Source organism: Sturnira hondurensis, unplaced genomic scaffold (assembly GCF_014824575.4).
Source record: "Sturnira hondurensis isolate 20B ecotype Veracruz unplaced genomic scaffold, ASM1482457v3 Scaffold0016462, whole genome shotgun sequence".
NCBI lineage: Eukaryota > Metazoa > Chordata > Mammalia > Chiroptera > Phyllostomidae > Sturnira > Sturnira hondurensis.
This window is the reverse complement of record NW_028089093.1, coordinates 10,928,245-10,946,586: the sequence shown is the minus strand read 5'-3', so window position 1 is coordinate 10,946,586 and position 18,342 is coordinate 10,928,245. Positions and strand designations below refer to the sequence as shown.

Here is an 18,342-nt window from a genome sequence, read left to right as displayed (position 1 = left end):
ACTATAAACAAAATGAAAAGGCAACCCACTGAATGGAAAAATAATTGTAAATCATATGTCTGATAAGGGGATATTATCCAAAATTTATACACAATTCACACAACTCAACAACCAAAAAACATCAATTAAAAACTGGCAGAAAATCTGAATAGAAATTTTTCAAAGAAGACCTAAAAATACAGATGGCCAACATGTGCATGAAAAGATGGACAACATTACTAGTCATCAAGGAAATACAAATCTAAAACAAAATGAAATACCACATCACACATGTTAGAATGGCTATTATTAAAAAGATAAGAAACAGTGAGTACTGGCAAGGATGTGGAGAAAAGAGAACTCTTGTGCACTGTTAGTGAGAATATGAGTTGGCACAATTACTATAGAAAATAGTGTGAAGGTTTCTTAAAAAATTAAAAATACAACTGTCACATGGCCCAGCAATTCCACTTCCAGTTATTTATCTGAAGAAAATAAAAACATTAGTGCAAAAAGATCTATGCACCCCATGTTAATTATGGCATTATTTATAATAGTTACTATGGTGAAATAACATCAGTGTCCACCAACAAATAAATGGATAAAGAAATTTGTATATACACAATGGAACACTATTTAGCCATAAAAAATAAAACCTTGCTGTTTGCGACAATGTGAATGGACATTATACTAACAGAAATAAGTCATACAGAAAAAGGAAAATACTGTATGATTTCTCTTATATATGGTATTTAAATAAAAGAAAAACACCTCATAGATATAGAGAACAGGTCAGTGGTTGCAAGAGACAGGGTCAGAGTGGAAGAAATGGCTGAACGGGGTCAATTTTTTTTTGCTTTCTTTAAGTTTCAATACGTTGAACTTAAAAACAATGTTAATACTTACAGGACATATTCTAGCAATCATGGAATGAATCTGTTTTGTGCTTCTGCTACTGTCAGTCAGTTTCTCTTTGAAGAAGAAGTAAATCTTAGCATCATTTGGATCAGTTCCATCTGGGATGACATGTGCATCCACAAACATAGGTTCTAAAAGAAATACAAAGACTGCTTATAATATACACTCATGACAAAAAAAAATCCATCCACTGTTCATCCAAGTAGACCACAGACACATGCCTTCTTCATCTTTGGTAAAAAAAAATAATTTGATGTTTATAGGCAAAACGTCTAAAAGCAGCCATTGTATTCCATCAATATACCACAGTTGGAATGTCAAGTGCCACAAAATATAGCTATAATATGGCAGCTCAAACTATCTTTGTCTGAATACATTCTGAAAGTTCGGTAAATGCCAAAAAAAATCTCTGTGTACTGATGAGTTTTAAAAATTGAATAACTTTTCTGGCAGTTATTTTCCATGGAACCTGATAGTCATTTTATAGGGGAAAAAGTTTGTTTTTTAAAGTGTGGTTTTCGATCTAGTGTATATAAACTCAAACTCTTTGAAGCAGAATGGGGAGCCTGGAGTCCAAGATTTGAAAAACACATTTTTCAGAAAATACAGTCTATGAAATGAAGGGAAACTTTTCAAGGACAAAATGACGTCATTTGAAGACATAGAGGGATTCCTTATTTCAAGAACAAAACAACTTTTAGCATATTCTATTTCCAGATGTACTGGAGAAGTAATTTGAATAAGTAAATGGACAATCAATGCTTTCTTGTGCTGGCCTATCAGTTGAAACAAGATGCTTAACTGTGTAATGTTAAGTGAATTGCCAAATTTAGGGTAAGTTAGAAATTTTCCCCAGGGTGAAATGACAAAGAACTTAGTGGTTTCTTCCTCCTCTAACAACAGCAGCTCATTGAAATTGTGCACTCAAGTCAAATGTGCACCTTTTCTGATGCGAATTCCATGTGATCCCAAGAACTGGAAGCAGCTGAGTACTGATAATCATAAAATTATTATGCTTGATTTCTATTAGGTATTTGTCAAATTGTGAAAACATAACATTTAGCAGTTCTATAATTTAGAATCTAAATGTAAAACAAATTGGAAGTTTCTGAATATACCATGCTCAGTTTTCATAAATTTATAATTTATAATAAAGTCATAAATTTAAAGAATTTTAAAATTTGACATTATTAAAATATAAAAACTGTCTAAATGAATAAATGTTATATTTAAACAACTAGAGAAGATTTTTGTGTACAGGTATGTATGATAAATATCACTGTCATTTTAATTTATTCATATATCTTATGATAATTGTATGCTGGTTAATAGTTAGAATGTATCTATTTCAATTTTTTATTTATCATAAAAATGTGAAATCATAAGGTACTGATTTATTGTTACTCATGACCTAGTACTGTAATTTTTTGACCACGTTTACCTAATTTTCATTACGAAATTAAACAAATTGGTTTAAAGCATCATTCTGAAAATGTATAAAATGTTTTCTTACCACTTAGCCATTTGGAATTGTGTTGGTCAGTCCTGACTGCGTTCCTTTTAGTTAAACTTCGAAAAATAGCAGCATCTGTCCCCATGAAATCTATATACATTCCAGAGAAAAGTTCCTCGTCTACAAGACAAAAATTGTCAACACAATTGTAAATGTTTTCTAAGGCTATTTTAAAAATCAAGGGGAACTTGATTATTAGATCATCCTACATATTACAGAGTAATTATAATTTTTAACTGGTTTACATTGTCCACCAAATAAAAATTTGGATAAAGTTTAATCTGGTTTCCTTATTGATTGTATGAATATCAAAACAACCTTATTCTATGTAGAAATAAAAATTCCTCTGCTTGTACTTAATTTGACTAAATATCTATGTTTATATACTGTACATAAGAAATGGCAAAAATAATATATGTACAGAAGATAACAAAATAGCTAAATTACTTATTACTTTGTTTTAATAAAAACACTGTAGAAGTCAGAAAACTTGGTTTCTATTTTTGGTAGTAATAAACAAACTGAGAATTAGAATCAATTATTTAGTACCCTGAATCTTAATCTTCTCATCTGTGAAATATGGGAATTGAATTATAACCTTACAAGTTCTAACCATGCATTAGGAATTCTATAATTTTACTAAATGAATTGAAAATAATAGTTATTATTATTACTATTAATGATATAGTGGCAAGACAACATTAAAAATTTTCAGCCCTGACTGGTGTAGCTCAGTGCATTGAGCACATGCCTGCAAACCAAAGGGTCACTGTTTCGATTCCCAGTCAGGGCACATGCCTGGGTTGCAGGCCTGGTCCCTAGTCGAGGACACATGAGAGGCAACTACACATTGATGTTTCTCTCCCTGTCTTTCTCCTTCCCTTCCCCTCTCTCTAAAAATAAATAAATACAGTCTTTTTAAAAAATTTCAAAATACTATTAATGATATCATTTCATCATTAAAAGTACACATTTTGATTTTCCATGTTAGGTTTCTATAAAGTAAATAAAGACTATACTTTCAGGGATCATTTCTATAGTTCATCATAAAGTAAATAAAGTGCTATATTTTCTTTATTTTTTAAAAGATTTTATTTATTTATCTTTAGAGGGGAAGGGAAGGAGAGAAGGAGAGAAATATCAATGTATGGTTGCCTCTTGAGAGTCCCCTGCTGGGAACTGGCCCGCAACCCAGGCATGTGCCCTGACGGGGAATCAAACTGTGATCATGTGGTTCACAGGCCCGTGCTCAATCCACTGAGCTACACCAGCCAGGGCAAGTGCTATATTATCATTTATAAAACAATATATTAACATTGTGTTAATAATATAATATTATGTTAATAAGCTACATATGGCTTAACATACTAAGCCATAAAAAACAGAATGTAAAGAGAGAAAAGATATTTTAAAATTAAATTATCATTATTGATGGCAAAACATATTTTAATCTGTATTTATATAACATTTAACATTTAGTTTATCCATATTAATTTTTATGCTAGTAAAAAGAATACCTATTGAAAGGCTATGTGTGACCCTAGGGAATAACACAGTAGCTAAGTATCTGTTTAATAACCAGGAAGACTGATCAGGTCTGTCCCACTGAAGCACCAGGCAGCTGCGCTCTCTCACTGCTGACCCGGAATTCCTGCCTGGCCACTCTCAGACTGTGGTCACTGTGGCAGGCCTGGGACGTTCTGAAGCACTCTAAGCTCACTGTTTATTCACAATTCCAACTGGCCCAGGACAGGCTGGAGAACGGAATGTTTTAATCTGTGTTCATCCGGTCATGGACTGAACCCCTACTGGTTAGCAAGGGGGTATGAGAGGAACTGTATCACCCAGTTGTGATTCCTAGTGGGGGTCTAAATCCCCTGGGAACAGATTAGAGGGAGATAACAAGAGTTGCAGAAAAGTATTTGAGCAGTTTAACCTCTCTAAAATTCTGTGAATATTTATAAACATCTACAAAAGTATTCTGTAGTATTCTGTAGATACATTGGTTGTTAAATTGAGATAGCTCTGTAATTATGTCACACTTTTACTCTACCCAATTACCCCCATAACAGTAGGTTATAAAATCTTGTTTTTTACATACCTGATTAGTTATATCTTAAACATTACCAAAGCCCACATGTCTGTCTTCATTTTCTGTCTTAAATTCTCAGTAATTGGGAACAATAAAGTAATTTTTATTTTTTATAAGAAATATTTAATTAATATCGCTTGGGAAGAATTTTGAGAATAGGGTACTTATTGAAGAATTTCTTTGTAGGACATATGCAAAGATAAACTTGTGCCCTTTAGCTTTAAACCAGAAATGTTTTGCTTTTCAACTGTACTTCCAGTAGCCAGAAAAATGTCACTGGGTTTATGACAGGTTCTTTAAAAGATGTATCTGACTTTTGGTTGTGCTACAATGACTAAAATAGCCAAAATACCTAAACTTGCACATTTGGTTAGATGCCACACCTGCATTGTGAAAACTGGAACTCAAATTCCCAACATTTCCTGGCACTTTGATAGAAACATTTGAACCAGTCTATGTTATTTAGTGGACTGCAACTGAACAGAAGTAGAAGGCACTGTGTGGCAGAGCGAGCGACTGAACAGATCTACTATGCAGTATTAGCGCTGATACTGGAGATAATTTTAGGGGATAATCAACAGAACAAATAAAATGATAAATATGAGCTTATAAAGCTTCCCACTCATTTTGGTTTCATTTTAAGTTAAGTAAACCATTTAATGACTTTCAGCTATAGTATAAATTATAATGTTAATCGATATATTAAAAGGTAGTTTAGGAACAGGCACATAGGAATCAGACTCTGGTTGTTCAAAAATGAAGGCCAATACCTAAATTCAATTTTTGTAACAAAAAAATCCAATTTGCTAAGGGAAAAACTATTTAATAGCTTATCATAGTTTAACAGTAAGATTAATTCTGCCTTGTTCTCACCTTATTGTTCTAAACATTTGATTATATAAAGCTATAGTATTAACTGACCTTTGAAGTTCATTTTCAAAACATTTAACTTCAAATAAATGAAAACTCTGTATATTGAACTAGTAATATCTATCTATTTATATTTTATATCTAATAGAATTTCTGATGGTGAATAAAATTTCCTTCCTATTGAAGAAAAGACTTTTTAAGCTATTGCTCCTGAATATTTACAAACTTATCTGAAAAGACTCTGCATCCAACATATTTGGAGATCTTGTAGTTAGTTTCAAAAGTTTCTAATTTTTTCATCTTAATGATTGATATACTTTCATTTCCTCCTTGCCCAATTTGAATGACACACATATATATATATATACATACATATATATATATATATATATGGAAATGATTCATTGGCTAACTTCCAAGGTTACATTTTAGTCAGAGCTAGATGTACTGGTTATAATTTAGTTTCCAGATACGAGAAAGAAAGATGGATTGGTTGCCTCTTTAAATGAATCAAAGCAAAGCATTTTGACCACAAAAATTATTTTTCCACCTGTTCTATTGTCAAATGATATAATTTTACCATTGGCAATACATACAGAAAGCAAACATGGAAAAGCATCTACTGTGTAGTCAATACTGGAATCCCAGATTCCTCTTCACAGTCAACTCATGTTAAACCAGACCCTCTCAACTGTCATAATTAACCAGAAGAGAATGTCTTTTAATTGAGTTATAGAAAAGCATTCGATGTTTGAGACTCAGAGACACTGATTTATCAGGGCATGTAGTAGCAAACAATGGGGCCTGTTTCTTAGCTGATATATTTTATGGAAAATGACAAAATGAAAAAGTGACTTTACCACCACCTCTCTTTCAGTACAGCCATTTAACAGTCACAGAAAATATATTTGGGTAACACAAGCCCTTCGGTCGCCTTTCACTAGAGAGTAACACCCTTTTTAATAATTTGTTAAAGATCACTAAACATGAGGAAAAGTGGATATATTTAATACTAGGAAAATACTACATAAAACATTAAAAATTACTTTATAATATATAACAGTATATATATACATATACATGGTTTTTTTAAAATTGTTGACTTGTTTTAGGAACAACAGCCCTGTCATGTTAGAAGACAAAATACATGCTTATCATAAATATTCTTGAAAATGAGAAACTAAAATTTCTGTTTGTCAGCACACATGTTTCTTACTGCGATGATCTCAATGGGCATACTCTGTCATGAATTATTTTTTCCTTGATCCTTTTTCATTTCCTCCTCCTCCTAGTTTCCACTTACTGATCATAACAGATACTGTGTTCACATTGGGGTTGAAAGAGCAGCGTCCTTTTCCAGATTCACACTTGGAGTCAATCATGAAAACTTGGTCCTTTAGTGTAGACAAAATTGAAAAGTAATAATTAATAGCTTTATATTTAGTTAATCAATTGGGTTTTTAGTAAAAAAAAGCATTATAATAAATAATAAGCTTTCTAATTGGTTGCTTAAGTCTTACCAGCTTACTATATGAAGACTATCTTGGCCTATAGAAGAATCCATCTGTAAGTTACAAGCTAACCTCAGCATTGACTTCTTTTACATCCCTTAACCAACATGTTTTCTCCAAATCAGCATTAGTAAAGCGCACTTGGAAATTGAGAATTATTATAAATCTGAGTAAGTTGAAAACTGACCAAAAGTAGAAATTGCCCACAGAAGAACAATGTGTATAGGATTATAATATTTCTAAAATAATCAAGACATTTTAAATATAAAATTCTGTTACCAAATTTTGTTATATAAAGCATTAAATTAAATACAACAATTTATAATTTAGATAAAATGTTCTATGTACTTCTTTATTTAACAAAAATATGGTGAGCCTCTACTCAATGCCAGGCACTGGTGATCCATTAGGGACACAGCAAACAAAATAGACAAGTATCTTTTCCTTCAAAGAGTTTACAATAAAGAATATAAACATGTAAGTATAAAATATAAAGACAATAAATACATATAATGTAGAGTCCATTAGATGGTGCTCAGTGCTTAAAGTAAATATTAAGCAAGGAATGGGACTAGAAAAGCCCAGGGAGTGAGGACCACGGGCTCATCTGAAATATAATGATCAGTGTAACTTTACTGAGGGAACATTTTGTTGGAATATTTATCTCCTTGTATGAATTAGTAGAAGCTACTGTCTAAATTCTAAGAAAAAAGTATCAGTTTTGTTGGTTGCATTAGATAATGAAGGTCCTTAATTGTTGAGCTAAGTTTTTCAAAATTATCCTGAGAGGAATACAGCTGCAATGTCTTTGCGTATGCAAATAAAAGGACCAGAGAGCTGCCTTAAGAAGACTGGGTCTTCTCTTGTGCTTTAAGAAGACTGAGAATGCCAGTTATAAAAACAGACGATGGATTCAAGAAAGTAGATTTGTCTTCAGTTGCAATAGTGGAGGGCTCAGATAATAGCAAACTGACGTAACAATCTCAGTGGGCATGGTAAGAGCAGTAAGGGTACAAGAGAATTTGAAAAGTGAAGATCAACAGAGCTTGGCATTCAGTTACAAACTGGGTAAGTGCAGGAAGATGACAAAAACAATAACAATTCTGAAGTTCTGAATCCTTCAAGAAAATAAAGCCAGTTCATTTTTGTTTTATTGAGTTCAATATATTGGCAGGACATCCCTGAGGCCAGAGGGATGCATAGAGCTTAAAAAGAATCACAGTTCTCTGGGCTGGAAAGGTCCTACGACATGATCCTCTTTGATGAACTAACTCTGCAGTTGAGGAAAATATAACTTGCTCAAGATTCTGTTATACTAAACAGCTAAACAGCAACACGAGAAAAATTAAAATTCAGTCTCCTGGCTTCTAGCTACATCTTATTTCCAAAAAGCCATAATTTTTATATAATGACTACACTAAATATATAATGATAAACTTGAGGAAAAACAATAAAATGAGTAAGCCTGTTTGTGATTCCTTAGTCAGAGATGTACATAGATTTGACTAAAAAAGTGAGTTGGCATTGCAGGAATTGGCGAGACTCTGTAGCGACCACTCACTCCCCACTGACCTACCCCACCCCTGTGCAGCGCTGCTGGACTCACGTGCTTATAATCTAGACCTCGTCATGACCAGCAAGGGACACGGTCCACCTGAATATCACTAATTCAAGCACTTGGCAACAATTCCTCACACTCATCTCCCAAGAACTCTATTTTTTCCCATTTCATCAGTCTTTTCTTTATTAACTAGTTTTGATTCCATCATTCATTTCAATATTTTTGAAAAATATTAAAATTCCTTGAATCTATGATTTTTTTCATGGCATCCATTGCCTGGAAGGCCATGTCTACCCACATTCTCCATACTTGCCTCCAAACTTCTTAGCAGAAGGTGATCCAAAAAAGTATATTCAACATAGTATATATTTGTGACCACCAACCTGAAATGGACCCCCTGCTCTGCAGCCTTTCAAGGATGCTCTTGTCAGTGGTTCTCCTATTAATAATTTCAAACCATTGCCACTTTAGTCAAATCTCCTAACTTATTCTCAGCTCATATGATCAATAACTACATTCCTCAGAAAGTGAAAACCTTAAACGAGATGTATTCAACTTTAAACGACCAAACCCACAAATATACATATTCTCTAATATATCCAATAATACATGGGAGAAACGATTTCTCTTATTCTGGGGCCAATCCCCCCAGCTATTCTTTGGAACTCTTCTAGTCTTCTTAGGCAACTTTTAATTTCCATTATCCCTTTTCCTTCTTTGACCTTGTCAACTGGACCTTTTACATCATCATTTAAACAATCCCTTCAGCTCCCACATATTTCTCTCTGTCAGAGTCACATTGTTTAAAGGATAACATATACTGACCATCATTTCCTGACTTTTTACTGTCTTGTCAATCCACTTTATTTGGCCATTCAACCTCAATTGTTCTGGTGAAACTCTTTCTGAGAAGGTTCTTAATCACAGTCATGCTACACAATGCAGTGCTTATTTTTTACACCTGATAGTACTTGGACTCTCAGTGGTATTACAGATGGTTGCTCGCTTCTGCCTTTTTCAAAATGACTTACTTTTATTCCCAGAACCAACACACTCTTGTTTCTCCCCCTACTTCTCTGGCTGCTCCTTTTCAGTACCACTGGATGGGCCCCTTTTCTCCATCTGGCCATTGGTCAGGAGATCCTCACACCCGAGTTACAGTCATTCTTCTCTTTTCACACTGCCCTCTCCCTGCATGTCTCGCCCCACTCTTCGGGCTTCGGCGGCTTTAATACAACAATGACACAAACATTTATCTAACCTACTTTACATTCAACTGCCTACTTGATATTCCAAATTGAAATATCAACTTTCAACCGCATCTCACATTCAACAAAACCAAACTAAGGCTCATAATCTTAACCTCAAACATGGTTCTTTTCACTGTTTCACATTGCAGTTCATGGCAATTATATAATTAAAGAGACCAAAAATAACAAATAAACAAATCAAAACGGAGCAACAAAATTGCCAACATCTATATTACTTTTCTTTTTTCTTAGCTAAACCCACCAATATCATTTAGATTTATTGTGCGGTTTGTGCCTAATTCTCTTGCCTTCATTGCTACCACCTGAGTATAATAATCCCTTTGCTGGCCTACTATATCAACTCTGTAATTTATCTCACCATGGGCCTCCCAAATACTCCCCACCATAAATTATTTGTAACATACACAAGTGACAATTCTGCTCAAGCCATTTTCAGGTTAAGCATGTTCCAGGAATGAGGTAAATACAGTACTTGCCTCCTCCCACAACCACCTCAAAATTACAACTAACCTACCGAACAACTATCATTCAGAATCTCCTGAAATCTGGCTGAACAGAAGTCCTACAGCTAGGAAGTTAAAGAAGAAGCCATAATGAGACTATTAGGAGGTACAGAGATGAGGAACTGGCTGGTCCCATACCTATGTGTGGCAGATAAAAATTGGGAGAGATATCTTAGCTCCAGAGATTGCCTCTGAGGAGCAAGGGGTCTCAACCCCACACCAAGCCCCTAATCCAGGGTTCCAGGGCCAGGAAGTGAAGTCCCCATAACTTCTGGCTATTAAAACCAGAGGGGATTGAGGATGAGGGAGACAAAGGGATTCTAGAGTCCCAGGCAATTCCTCTTAGCAGGCCCACACACAGACTTACTTGGACTCACTCCCTCTGAGCTCCAGCACTGGGGCAGCAGCTTCAAAGGCATAAGAGACATACAGGGGGGAATGAAGTGTCTGGCATCAGGCCAAGAGCTGGAGGGCAGTTTTCTCACAGGCAGAAGTGCTGACAGAGGAAATTGTTCCTTTGAGGAGCCCTGCCTTCACAGAGCAGCAGGCAAGCACCATATCTGAGACTCTATCAACAGGGCTCACACTGTTTGCCCCACCCAGGTGATTCCCTGCAGCTCTGCCCCTCCCAACTTTTAGGCCCATCCAAGCTGATTTCAGTGGATTTTCCAAATGAAGAGCCTGACTTGGCTCTTGCTTCAGGTTTCCTAAAATCTCTCAGACAAGCAGCATCTGGCCTTAGCATGCCTCATAACTTTTGCTATGTGGCCCCAGACCTAGCAATAGCAACAGCTGGCTTTGGTCCAAGCCCAGGGCAAGTAGGAGCCATCTGCAGATTGCTTTGTAGGTCATGCTAGGTGGCTCCAGGCAGAACCAGGCTGTGGCTGACCGTGGTCTATACGAACCTTGGAGGTCCCGGAGCAAACGCACCCTGTGGGCAGCTTCAGATGATATTGAGGCACCACCTCTGAACCACCACTACAAGCTACATACTTAAGGGACAGACTCAGTGGATATTAGAGCCCCATGGAAGTAAGTCCTGCAGGGTGTGCCTCTGCACAGCTGATCTTCCACGGTGGTTGGAGGCTGGTAGTTGTTGGTAAAAGTCAGTCCTCGTAGCTGATTATTCTGAGGGTAAATCCCTCCCATTGACATGCCAACAGCAATCAAGACTCAACTATAACAGGAAGGTATACTCAGCCCACACAGAGTCTTAAGTACCCAGCTTGGGTGATCGGAGAGGCAGTATCGCTGGCCCTTACTGAACACTTACTACATTAGGCCACCCTACCAAGCCTGGGAGATGTAGCAGCTCTACCTAATACTCATACATAGAAACAAACACAGGGAAGTTGCCAAAATGAGGAGAAAAAGAAACGTGTCTCAAACAAAAGACAGAACAAAAGTTCAAAAAAGGAACTAAACATGGGCCAAATATGGGGACAAGCAATTTACTACATACAGAGTTTAAAACACTGGTTATAAAGACACTCAATGAACTTAGTGAAAACATCACTGGAATAAACAAGGACCAGTCAGAAGTGAAGGATACACTAACTGAAATAAAGAATAATTTATAGAGGATCAGCAGAATACTACATGAAGCTGAGAATTAAATCAGCAAAGTGCTAGATAACGAAGCAGAAAACACCCAATCAGAACAGAAAAAAAATTTAAAAAGAATACAGAAAACTAAGAGTAATTAAGGAGCTTCTGAGACAACTTTAAGTATGCCAACATTAGCATCATGGGGATGCTAGAAAAAGCAATAAATTGGAAAGTATTTGAAAAAATAATGATGGAACAAGTTCCTAACCTGCTAAAGAAAACAAACATACAAGTCTGGGAAGGACATAGAGCCCTAAACAAGATGAACCCAAGGTGGTCTGCACCAAGACACATCATAATTGAAATGCAAAAGTTAAAGACAAAAAGAGAATCTTAAAAGCAGCAAGAGAAAAGTTGGATAGTCACTTACATGGAACTCCCATAAGACTGTCAGCTGATTTCTCAACAGAAACCTTGCAGGTCATAAGGGCCAAGGAACATTCAATGTGATGAAAAACAAGGCTTACAACCAAGATTACTCTATGTAGCAAAGCAATAATTAATGATCATAAGACAGACAAAAATCTTCCCAGACAGGAAAAAGCTAAAGGAGTTAATTACCACTGAATCAGTATTATGTAAAATGTTAAGGAGTCTTCTTTAAGAAGAAGAAGAAGAAGAAGAAGAAAAATCCAAACAACAAAATGCCAATAAACACATATCTTTCAACAATTGAATCTAAAAAACAAAATAAACAGACAAGGTTGTCAGAAGGGAGCGGGATTTGATGGATGGAAGAACAAACTGAAGGGATTTAGAAGCACAAATCTGCTGTTACAGAATAGTCAAATAGAGCATAAGGAATATAGTCAATAATACTCTAATAACTATCTATAGTATCAGATGGGTGTGAGATAAAGTGGGATGATCACTTAGTCATATAATATCTAATCACTAAACACCTTAAACTAATATAATAATGTATATCAAATGTAATTGAAAAATAAAAATAATTTAAACATGAAAAAAAGGATTGTTACAGCTGCCTCTTCTTTGATGTAGCAGAAAGACGAATATCTTAAAAGTAGCTAGCAAGTTCTGACATGATTTTGTTTCTGCCATCACTCTTATTAAATTAATGCGTATTCACAGTTTGAATCAACAAGAAAAAACAATAGGACCAGAAGAGAGTCAGTGATGAAGAATCAAGGGACGAAGGCACAGAAAAACATCTGATGTTTATATATGACATTAAAGACATTAAAAAATAGAGGGTATGACCAACATGTTATAGATTGGTCTAGGGGAAAGAATGCCAATTAGGGGAGTCAATTTGGTTGTCAATGTGAAAGTCTAGCCTACTAATCAGAGAGGTTTGTGTATAACGAAAGAGAAAAAAAGAAGAGTCTAAAAAAAGTTTAGGATTCAAGATAACAATTTAAGCAAAGAAAACATAATCCTATTTTTAAATAGAAAAAATGTAAATGCAAGGGAAAAGGAATGAAGACATAAAACAGAATGATAAAGATTATTAATCAAAGAAACTTATTGATGGGAAATGCACAACTCTTCTTCTGACCAAAGGAAAGCTACAAAGATGCATAAACAGAATAGTTTGGTGACTGATTTACTTCAAAAGTACAAGGAATGATTTGGACTCCTGTAATATTCTTGGTTTTCCGTGATATTCATGGTCAGCCAAAGGTGAGGTTATCTGCTTGAGGAGTGACAGAGTTCAGGGCTTGGATGGTATTCAGTTGTTGGAACTGATGCCACGGACACGTCTCATAAAATCAACCAGAGATAACGTGTCATGATAGCCCAATACTTGCTTTGGATTGATGTTTTATTTTTTATTTTAAATCGTTGTTTATGTGTATTGCTTTAACTTTTTTTAGGAACAGAAGACATAGATCAAAGATAGTGGATAAAAGAAGAGAACCATATGGTTAGGAATTGATGTAGCAATGACTACAGGCTCTCTGGATGGACACTGTTAAAATGCTCTAGGAAAGCTCTGAATCAGTCTGGCTAAATAACAGGAAGGTAACAGGGTATTAGGAGGTGTGTGTTGTTCCAAATGTGAAGTAGGCCCATAAGATATTCTCTGAGGACCAATGAATTGCAACTTAACAGGCAGACAGAAGGTGGTGGGTAGTGTGTCACAGAAATAAACCTGAATATTTAATGAGTACTCCCCTCTAACCTGGTTCTCTTTCAAACTGGTTTCAAATCCATGAACAATGACATATCTTAGTAATAATACAGGACGCTAGCAGTTAGTAGTACCTCTTGTCATTACAAAACACAATGTTAGTGATGAATAAAAAGGGAAATTCTTTCCAACTACAAGTCTCTGCATCATGTGGTAATTTTATGTTAGGGGAACCTTTTATCCTAAACTAAAGAAAATAAATAGATGTTGGATAAAACTGCATTTTATATTTACTAGAAATATGTATATAAATATGATATTATAATAAAATCCTTTGACCTGACTACCAAAGAAAGCATTATAGAGCTTAAAATTCATAGCCCTTTTCATACTGAAATTTACTCTTAATATGTTCATATGTTATTACAGAGATTAATTAATGGAAATGCATCCCCTTTGAAACACATTTAGAGGTGAGACTAAAATAGTTTGTATTTAGTAAAGTGATTAAAATTTATTCCATGCTGGCTTTCCAAAGGAGATTATTATTTTTTGACTGACTTTCCAATTAAGTCTTGAACTGCATAGTGGGCGATTTGTACATGGGAAAATGATTTCACTTGAGATCCGTGTTCTGAAAACTGTGATGCTATTGTTGGCTTGTGCAGTGACTTCGCAGTCTTTAGCAGAGTGTTGGACAGACTGCAGACGTCTGGAGCAGTGGTTTGTTTAAGCAGTTGATCACAGTCATGTGGTTATAATGACAAGCTCAGTGTAGCCGACTGTACTCTCCCAAGAAGCATAACCTTACATCTTTTTAAGAATTTTAATATTTCATATTACCTTGAACCACTCAGAAATGTCTCAGGATGGGTCAAATTGTAATTACTCAGTTATTTTTAAGTGACTTTTTATTCACCAAAAGTTATATATGTATAAATTACATGCCTGAAAAAAATAATAATAAAGGAATATAGAGAGATTATTCAATTATATTCCTACTAAAGTAGATTAATTTTTGTTAAAGGAAAATAAGGCATATCAGTAGCAATATTTAATTTTTTTAAATTCTTATCTGTAAAATAGAACTAAAACATTATTTAAGAACTGGATTTTCTAGATTTAAGTTGCATAAAGAAACCAAAGCCAGACATTCTGAAAGAATTCAGTTTTTAAAATACTTACATTAAATAAAGCAACACATTTGACTAACAGAATGAGGAAAGACACTTTTGGGCTAATGAATAATTAGTCAGTAATTGGGAAGTGGGATAAACAGTCTTAAACATCACAAGTGAGGCTGAACTAGCCATATAGTTGACTTTTCATTAACTATATATTTAGCCTTAAAAGATACTGTTGTTCATAGAACCCCAAATCATTTTAACCAATGTAAGAATAAGGCTAAAATATCCTAGAATAAGGATAGTCGACTGCTGTTAGTCTAAAATCAAATTTTATTTTATTAATTACGTAAAGTTTTCCTCAGCAGGCACTTGGCATCCTGTTTTATACACCTCGTATGAGTGTCTATCTCATAAAAGTTTACCAAGTTTAAACATAAATAAGAAATTATTTAAAATAGATTGAGAAAGTATAGTATAGTATAATATTTCTATAATTTGCAGCAAATATTACAAGTACCTTATATTCTAATTATGAAACCACATCATTTTTACTTTTTGCAGTTTTCCCATTCTGAATATATATATATGTGTGCGTGTGTGTGTGTGTGTGTATATATATATATATATATATAGGCAATTTATAGTATATATAATTATATATATATATAATTAAAGGCAAAAGACAGTATTTACATATATATATATATATATATATATATATACACACACACACACATAATTTAAGGCAAAAGACAGTATTTTAAGTAACTTGATGGACACATACAAAATGTAATATGTTTTGTGTTTATAGGGCTTGAAACTATTTGACTATTGATGATATTTCTAAAGTTTTACTGTAAAATGCAGTTTTAAGTAATTGTTGACACTACCCAAAACTAAGAATGAAAAAAATGTCACACTTACCTCTGACCTCCTTCCTCTGTTCAAATAAGTACAGACTGGGCTGAAGGCACCACTCCCACAAACATACAAATGAGTGCGGTTGAAAGCCTGGATTACGCGGACAAAGTTCCCACAGCCGTGCTAAAAGAATGGGTAAATGTGCAGTTAGTAACCCAATGATCTTATTGCTGTTTCTAAGTATTACTGTGAAACATTGCTGTAAGTTTTTCTTTCTGCTCCTACCTCTTTGTTGTTAGGAGATAATAAGAGGACAGCCTCTTGTTATCTAACGGTTTTTACCGTTGCTTCATCTCAGGCAGAAGGAAGTCCAACTTAGATGATGAGTAAAATAGCATGACTCTCTCCTATTTCATTCTATATGCTGTGTACGTTTTTATATTCTGAAACTTTCTGAACCTTTCCCTGAGATTACATATACCAAACTGTTTCTTCAAATTTTCTTCAAAACTTTATACAAACACATATGCACACCTACACACTTTATATGAGAATAAACATGTACGAGTATTAAGTAAAATTGTCTTTATGCAAGGCCCACATTACCACTAGTACACAACGGCAAACACAATTGGCCTTTACAACTGTTGAATAGTACAAACCTTGAAGAAAGTACCATCAGTGTTGCCTTCTATGAAAAATGATGCAATTATTAGCCTTTGTCCGTAATCCCCTAAAATACTTTCTTTTTTAAAAAAATATTTTATTTATTTATTTTTAGAGGGGAAGGGAAGGAGAGAAGGAGAGAAATATCAATGTATGGTTGCCTCTTGTGAGTCCCCTGCTGGGAACTGGCTTGCAACCCAGAAATGTGCCCTGACTGGGAATCGAACCGCAATCCTCTGGTTCGCAGGCCCGCGCTCAATCCACTGAGCTACACCAGCCAGGGCTAATACTTTCTTCTCCTCTAAAATCTCCTTTCTCATGTGCTCCCAGTACAATCATTGGAAACTGCCATTCACTCATGCAATGTAATGAAAAGTTACTATTGTGATCATAAGTTGAGTACAGCCTTGCAGAAGTACACGCACTAGGGCCATCACCAAACGCAGACCTCTGTGACTGAAATAGCCACTGCATTTTCTGCATTTGCTAGGCTCTCTATCCTCTGCTGACTACAAGTTAATTGAGCCTGGGATTGAATGCTGTTCCCTTCACAAAGTCATTTTTCTTTCAAACAACACTATTAAAAATAATGTAACAAATCAAAGACAAAATTTTTAATAAAAATATATCAAAGATAGCAGTTTTCCCAGTGGTGGTCAGAGAGTATAAGTGTTTTTTTTCTTCTAGATATCATATATTTTTACTAATATTTTATAATGTATGTTATTATTTATATTAGAAAAGTAAAAATACAAATTTTGCTAAAATAGAAGTTATAAAGTGAATTCTTATTTTATACTTTCCCTTTTATATTCATTAGTACTTCACAGTAAATATGTTCTTATTTTCATATGTAGTAATTTTGTACATGTTTTTATTATACATTTTTGTTATCAAATATTTAATCATTAACTCTGCTGTCAACAAAATTAAATCTTACAGACTAGACTATACACTTTATTTTTATTTTAAGAAATTAAAGATTTTTATTAAATATCTAGTGTCACTGTATCTTGACACCTGTTTATAGGGATTTTTGTAAATTGACTACATAACTGCAGGTGATAACGTGTTTCTCTGGGGAAAATCACAGATGAAGTATGGTGTGTATATAATATGTCTGCGTTAAAGGTATCTGTGAGCAATGAGACTTGTGTTTATTTTTTCACATTCAAGTTTAGTCATTCTGGGATTGTGTATATACTATTTTTCATAAGATATGAATTCAGCCCAACTCTATTAATAATAGGTTATGTCTGTCCCCTCTTGAGTTTTACAGACCATTTACTGTCATGAATTATGGGTAGTGGTTAAAAAAGAAAGAAAGAAAAAGGAAAAGAAGTCACTAGAATCTCTTTTATATTTCAGATACAGCTTATATTATTTTATGAATGTTATATCTATATATCACATATCTTTATTATGGCTAATATTTGTTGAGGGTTTATTACGTGCTAAATTATTGAAATAGTAATTTTGTATATTTAACTTCTTTAACTTTCCAGGAGGTTGATTTTTTACTTTTATATCTCACATTTATTTAGCATTACGTAGGCACTTAACATTCACTCAGTTTTTTTTTTTTATAAATCAACCCCTTTTAGAAAAATAAAGCTTAGAGCTTTTTTAGTTAACTTGCCTGGGGCCATATAGCTGGAAAGGGTAATGCAGATTTTCAAGCACAGATGTGTCTAACTCATCTTGCAGTTTTAACCATCTTAAAATGTGTCATTGTGTTAGGAGCTCATAGTTATTACAGCGGAGTTT

At 34.4% G+C, this 18,342-nt stretch overlaps 1 protein-coding gene across 1 annotated transcript in view; it reads right to left on the bottom strand.

The window, feature by feature from the left end:
* Positions 1–18,342, bottom strand: part of SEMA3C (semaphorin 3C) — a 180,750-nt gene that overhangs the window by 65,553 nt on the left and 96,855 nt on the right. The window contains exons 5-8 of the mRNA XM_037066161.1: positions 15,973–16,092; positions 6,676–6,766; positions 2,411–2,530; positions 886–1,028 (exon numbers count right to left, since the gene is read on the bottom strand). Of these exons, the coding sequence (XP_036922056.1) occupies positions 886–1,028; positions 2,411–2,530; positions 6,676–6,766; positions 15,973–16,092 (474 nt within the window). The remainder of the gene's footprint in view (positions 1–885; positions 1,029–2,410; positions 2,531–6,675; positions 6,767–15,972; positions 16,093–18,342) is intronic.